The sequence below is a fragment of the Coenobita brevimanus genome, chromosome 78, assembly GCF_032717465.1.
Source record: "Coenobita brevimanus isolate Jiangsu-jjx chromosome 78, ASM3271746v2, whole genome shotgun sequence".
Classification (NCBI taxonomy): Eukaryota; Metazoa; Arthropoda; class Malacostraca; order Decapoda; family Coenobitidae; genus Coenobita; species Coenobita brevimanus.
Genome location: NC_137031.1, coordinates 43,095,251 through 43,102,750, shown reverse-complemented (window position 1 = coordinate 43,102,750; position 7,500 = coordinate 43,095,251). Strand labels below are relative to the sequence as shown.

The following is a 7,500-nucleotide window of genomic DNA, read 5'->3' as shown; positions in this document are numbered from 1 at the left end:
GGTACGAGCGAGGCCATTTAAATCCGAAAGCATTGACATGTCGCCTCACACCCCGACGATGCCTAGAGTATGTTGATGGCTGTCTACCGACCACGTTTCATGCCATTACGACAAAATGTCTGGCCTGTGGTCCTTTTTTGAAGATTTTCGACATGCTGCACTTGGCGCGTGTCACGTGCCACGTGCACCGCCTGGATGTGATGAAACCTTTCAAAAACAAATCTTAAAGAACTGGGCTATAATATGGTGCAAACCAATTAGCGATCGGCCCTTAGGTTCCCGAGATATAAGCTTCTCAAAAGAGTTACGGTCGGGCCGGGTCGGGCCGGGTTGGGCCGCTCATATCTAAGACAATGCCACTACTTGACAAGAGACTCGCAAGGGCATCGCCCTCGCTCGTAAAAATGACATAAATATCCCACAGGTGTATGCTAAGGCGTAATAAGCAAAATAAATCGCTAAGGAAGAGATACTACGAAGCCTCCAACGCCACCTAGAATACGACCTCTATCACTACCCCCTCCCAGCCCAGCCCAAGGAACCCCCCAAACCCCACAACACGCAGGGTATACTTAACAAAACCAACATCCCTTCTCACCTGAGTCACCTCTGACTTAAGTGATGACCTATAAATCACGCCTCACCTGACCTAATAAAGAGCCAGGTCAGGTCTCTTCCGGGGAGAGAATGGGTTTAGGGAGGAAGGGGGAGATGATGGAAGGGGAGATGAGAGGGGGGAGAAAGGAGAGGAAAAAAGGATGTGCAGGGGAGAGGGGATATGTGATAGGGAGGAAGGGGAAAGTAAGGGGAGGAAGAGGAGGAGAAGGGGAAAGGAAGAAGAAGAGAGGGAACAGGAGGAAGAGGGAAAAGAGGAAGAAGACGGGGAACAGCAGGAAGAGGGAAAGGAAGAACAGACAGGAGAGGGACAGGGGAAGAAGGATGTTGGAGGAAAAAGAGGGAGGTAAAAGGGAGAGAAAGAAGCTTGGTGAATGGGTGAGGATCGGAGAGAGGAAGAGTAATTAGCAGGAAGATGAGGGGGGAGGGAATGGGGCTGAGGGATGGGGGGGGCGGAGGTCGAAAGAGGAGGAGACCAATAACGTCAAGTGAGAGCCTAGATAAAGACAGGTGAGCGTTGGATAATTATGTATTTTCACCTGGATGAGGGGGTGATGGGTGAGCTATGGGGTGAGGGAGTGGCATGGTGTGGGTGGTATTTCTCTCTCTCTCTCTCTCTCTCTCTCTGAGTTTGTGTGTGTGTGTGTGTGTGTGTGTGTGTGTGTGTGTTTCTCTCCGTCTCTGTCTCTCTCATCAGCATCAGCATCATCTCAGGAATCAACTACTTCAGCTTAAGTCATAACTATCTTTGTAGGCACACAGGGAAACTTCTTTTTTTTTTGTTTATCTCCCGGCAGGAAAATGTCAGCAAACCTTTGACCGCGATACTACCTGCTACACAACCTAATAAGAGCTCACCATGCCTCTTCCTCTTTCCCCTGACCGAATGACCAGCAGTGGGAGAGACTATTAATAACTCCAACACCTGCCTCACTCGTAACAGGGGCAGCCTCGTCAGTCACCGAGATCCCGTTTACCTTGAAAATGCATGATATAAAGGCGCAAAAATCCGTGACGTCAACTTTCTCACAACCATCATCTTTTGCATTATAGTTAGATCAACACTGGGCGATGTTATACTGCTGAATGAGTTTTAGGAGCCAGAGAGGGTTAATACGGTCACCAAAAACCCTTTCATGGTCGATATAACTCTAGTACGCTATTTAGGATAACACATAGCAGACTGAGAGAAATATGGCTCAAAAATAAAGGTACGCATCCTATACTACGACTGAAAATGACTGCCATGCGTGACTATGAACCAAGTGGCGATATTTCACGTTAAATTAGAGGCAGCATTTGTAATTACAGTGTACTTCTATAATGACCTCAAACTATAAGACTTCCGTATAACCGAGGTAAGGTGGGTCATTGATGTGAGAAAAAGTTGATAAATACTCGTAACAATGCTCATTACCATTTTAAACTCCCTCCCTCCCTCCCTATCTCTCCCTCTCTCTCTCTCTCTCTCTCTCTCTCTCTCTCTCTCTCTCTCTCTCTCTCTCTCTCTCTCTGTCCAAGTTCTCACCATTTCCACACTCCCTCGTCAATATCTTGTCACAACACCTTTCCTAACCCCCCTACACACACACACACACACACACACACACACACACACACACACACACACACACGTACCTGCCAGAGTGGTGACGCAGGTGGCCGTGTCGTCCCTGAAGGTGGGTGCCTGAGGTGGACACTGGCACTGGCACCCCGACCCCACGCTGGCCACGGCACCCCCACCTGCACACTCACACACACCGCCCGCACCACCTGAGAATAAAGAAAGGTGAAATAATTAATCAGATATGTAAACTGGTAAATAAAGTGTGAATAAAAATAAATTCATTAGATATATGGACTGATAATTAGATATAAACTGATTAAAAAGTTAGTAAAAATAAATTAATAAAAACGATAAGAAAGGTGAAGAAGTAAATTAGATATATAAACTGATGAATAAACTATGAATAAAAAAAGTAAGAAAGGTGATAATACTAATTACATATATAAAATGATAAATAAGGTGTGAATAAAATAAATGAATAAAGATAAGAGAAGGAAAGAAATTAATCAGATATATAAACTGATAAATAAAGTGTGAATAAAAATGTAATTAAAAAGAGGCAAGCATAGTGAAGAAATGAATCAGTCATATAAACTTATAAATAAAGGGTGACTAAAAAAATCTTAAATGTCAGGACCAACTGCCTAGGCCCGGGCTCCTACGCTCTTCATGGGGCAACGTAGGATTGGATGATGGATGGATGGATAAATAAAAAAAATCTATCAAGACAGGATATGTAAATGCGCATAAAGTAAATAATTATGAATAAATGGGGAACAGTTAAAAGATACCAATGAATGAAACAATAGTAAGTATAATAATGACTAAAAAAAAAAAAAACATTTACTTTCTGAATGCTTCAATTTCTCTCGGCCGAACTGAACTGTCGTGATTTTGTTTGCATTAATTATGTAGGAGCGTCAATAACAACTGATTGTTAAGCATGATGAGGTCTGTATATGTGAATCAATAACATAACTGGCAGTGGTAATATCAGTAATTGATGGTACAACTGGAGTCATAATAATAGTAGTAGTAGTAGTAGTAGTAGTAGTAATAATAATAATAATAATAATAATAATAATAATAATTAATAATAAAATAATAATAATAATAATAATAATAATAATAATAATAATAATAATAATAATGGTAGGTATTATCCAGAAACACAAGAGAAGACTCAGTACTACGACATCTTTCAACAGAGCAGCCAGTGAATACAACCCAAGGTAGCTAATATCATTTATAACAATATAATAAGAGTCAAACATTATAATTATCACCATCATCAGAACCTAAACCCCCGAAGAGCAAAACAAATTATGACGCAATAAAACGTAATGCAGGTCGAACAATTTAGCACCAGCCAGGTAGAACAGTCTTATTTGTAGGAGCCACACTCAAGCAGGGCAGGTGTGTCTTTGTAATTACCTTGCAGTTGTGGACAGGTGAGCAAACACGTGATATTCGCCGGGTTATAAATTACCGTCGCTTACTGTGAGCAGGTGGAAATGGATATGGGCTAGAGAGGTCGGGAATTTATAAGTCAGCAAAGAATGAGTTTGTTGCGCTGGGAAGGATACTCGTGTACAGTAAATATATACACATTGGATAAGTTTTAACAGCTTCTATCGTGGTCACCATCATCCTAAATCATCGTAATTTTATCCTCTTTATCATAATTAGGTTGGGAGGGTCCAAAAAGAGAACAAATTAAATACACAAAAGTGAGAGGACAAACATTTGATTGCAAAGGAAATATGGGCCACACCTCCCTTTAATCGTCAGTCAGGCCTATGAAATTCTAAAAAAAAAAGTGCAACCTTAGTCTATACAGTATATATAGTATACTGTATATATATTTATAATGTACAGTAAATAATGCTACTTTACATAAAAAGCGTTCTAAGATCAGCAAATAGCGGTTGTGGTATCTTTATGGCGCGCTATGTGGTTGTTGGACATAACTAAACCTCTTGTACCAGCAAGGCCAACACAGAGCAGAAGCCAGTCAACCCCCTCCCCCTCCCAATAATCTCCTCTCCCCTCCGCCCCCCGGCCAGCGAATCATATAAAGCAGCATCACCAGCACTCACTAAGGCTTCCATCACACAGGCCAGGTCCGCCAAGGTTAACGAGAAGCTCCATAAACTCATGTCGCCCGCCTCTGTACCTCCGACCTAGGCAATAAGCTTACATAAACATCACAAAAGGACGCCTTTATTGTCATATAGGCTCACCTGTGTCCTCGGAATAATGTAATGAAATAAGTTTTTTTTCGTGGATGACAGGTAAGCGATGGTGGGATTGCTGAGGTGATAACAATACGGGAAACTTCTCCGTAAATATCACAATAACACATGATATACACGAAGGCATTACCCACAACAAGCCCAGCAAAAGACTAAATTATGAAGAGAAAAACTACTGAACTACATTTTCATAAGTCCTTTGTTTTTTAATTGTTCAATCATTTTACTGGCACCATTTTAAGTATCATACGTAGGGGAAATTTGGTTTATTTATATTTTTATTCTCATTGCTCAGTTACAAAAGTCATGGTACGTAAAAAATATAAAGCCCTCAAAATGGGTTTTGAAAAATCGGTAAGAAACTATTGGAAAAGCAATGCAAACTAAAATATACCATGGAATGAAACAGATCACTTAATTTTGATCAGCATTCACTTTTATCCCCGGGGGAAAAAAAAAAAGCGATTCCTAGAAGAAGAGCAAGCAGTGTTACGATTGTTTATATGACCCAAATAATATGGAAATCTTATATGGTTACCGTTTTGATATGATGAAGACCTAACCAGTTTTTCGATGGCCTGAATGACGTGTACTGCCTGGTCCATGCCTTTGAGTTTCCTGTTTGTTAGTTCCTTGTTTCTGGATCCTACCTTACCTACTATTTCAGGTGAGAATTGGGGCTGAGATGATAATGATGATGATGAATCCTGTGATGATGATGATGATGATGATGATGATGTGGCGCTGATGGTGATGAAAACTGAAAATTATGACGATGATGATGATGAAATTATGATGATGAAAAGTGTGAAGCTGATAAAGAAGAAGAAGAAAAATATGGATATATGATGATATGAGACATGATATGATATTGATGATGATAATGATGATGATGATGATGATGATGATGATGACGATGATGAAGGACAACATGAAACGAGTACGTATATCAGTGAAACGAAGACACTGCCTGAGGGACACAATTCTTAAGTTAAATGCAGGTCAGACAAGCGGCCTTAGAAGTGCCTGTGGAGTGACTCGGGGGAACTGGGAGAAGAAACAGAACCATGACGTGGCCCGTGTAAAGGTTCGTCGTTTTTCTCTTCCTCGTCTTCGTCGTCGTAATCATCATCATCATGGTCACTGTCTTCGTCCTCGTCCTTGTCATTTTCATCGTCTCCGTCTTTGTCATCATCATTATCATCATCATCATCATCGTCATCATCATCATTACCATCATCATCATTTTTTTCCATTAACAAAGGAGATGAGCAGGATCGAGACAAGTGCTAAGGAGAGCTATCAACAGAGAATCCCTATGCTATTCTGGAGTTTGCAGTGAATGGATAGTGAGTGACAAAATAAAGAATTGGATAAGATCTGTGATGCGAAGAATATAATGTAATCCGAGATCAAGCCGAAATTAGTGACGTCAAGGTCGATGTAGTTCAAAATACAGTACACATATTTTGAGGTCATTCTGACAGACAGAGAGAGAGAGAGAGAGAGAGAGAGAGAGAGAGAGAGAGAGAGAGAGAGAGAGAGACGGAGTGTGAAGGACGGAAGGAAGGAAGGAAGGAAGGAAGGGAGGAATAATAAAGAAGACAATGTGGCTATACGGCACTATGGCAGATGGGAGAGGGGGGGAAATGATTATATTAAATGCATGATGTGAAAAGCAGTAAGAAAAGTGATAATACTGGACGCAGAAACAGTGGGGGAGTCACCTTGGAAATTAGTAAGCTGCGGAGGTCGAAGTAGTGAGGAAAGGAAGGGAAAAGCTGAGAAATGGAGTGTGAGAGACTGAGTAAAAGAATGTATGACAGTGAGTATTCGGGAGAAAAAGAAGAGGGAAGTCAAGAAGACCTGAGACGAGGGGTCAGGGTAGGTTATATCTGGTTAGGTTAAGTTAGGTTAGGTTAGGTTAGATGTGTGTGTGTGTGTGTGTGTGTGTGTGTGTGTGTGTGTGTGTGTGTGTGTGTACCGACGTGTGTGGGTTCTTATGTCTGCATTACTGCGAGTCTGTGTCTTTCCATGCTGGTGTTTTTCTTGTGTGACTGTGTTTGCTTTTGTATGTTTGCGTGTATTTGTGTGTATAATTTGCGAATAGGCATGAGCTTTCATTCGTGTGTACATGCTTGCTTGCGTGGGTCTGTGTCCTTGCCAATGTTTGTGTGTTAATCCCAGCGTATGTGTTCGGGTGTGAAGCCTGACATAACATGAAACCTGTGCAAGTGACCAGAGCTTCCGGGGCGACGCACGCATGGACAAGTGGTGAGTATGTTTGTGCGCGTGTGTGTGTGGGTGGGTGGGTGTTCAGTGTGTGTGTGTGTGTGTGTGTGTGTGTGTGTGTGTGTGTGTGTGTGTGTAAAGAGAGAAAGAGAGAGAGAGAGAGAGAGAGAGAGAGAGAGGAAGGGGGGGGAAGGGGGTAGAGTGGAGAGAACTTGGTCAGGCTGTTAGTGGAGGTAAGTAGGTGAGGCGCCATCTGTTGTGACCGCCGCACCACCGCACTCAGTACAACAGTTGCCATCACCGCTAGCTTTATCTCTGTCTCTGCCTCTGCTTCTTTCGTTCCTCTCTGTTCCCTCTCTGTATCTGGCTCTGCTCCTCTCTATTCTCTGTCTGTCTGTCTGTCTGTCTGTCTGTCTGTCTGTCTCTCTCTCTCTCTCTCTCTCACACACACACCTACCCCCACCACTCCACAAGCCTGTTTCCACTATCCCACACACCTACCTCCACCACCCAACATACCTGCCTTCACCAACCCACACACCTGCCCCCACCACCCTCACATACCTGCCCTCAGCCACCCTCAGTCACACACCTGCCCTCAACGCCACGCTTGTCTCGACCTCCACACACCTGCCTGTACGACCTATACACACTTGCCTCCACCACCCTCACATGCCTGCCCCCACCACTCCACACATCTGCCTTCACCACCCCTCACACCTGCCTCCACCACCCCACACACCTGCCCCCATCACCCCACACACCTGCCCTCACATACTTAACAGTTCCCTTCGACACATGTGGCAGGGAGTCCGCTAGATGACGAGGCAG

General features: G+C 43.1%; 1 protein-coding gene across 1 annotated transcript in view; it reads right to left on the bottom strand.

Moving 5' to 3' along the window:
- sha (shavenoid) overlaps positions 1-7,500 on the bottom strand; it is a 35,205-nt gene that overhangs the window by 24,705 nt on the left and 3,000 nt on the right. The window contains exon 2 of the mRNA XM_080279464.1: positions 2,254-2,388. Within this exon, the coding sequence (XP_080135590.1) occupies positions 2,254-2,388 (135 nt within the window). The remainder of the gene's footprint in view (positions 1-2,253; positions 2,389-7,500) is intronic.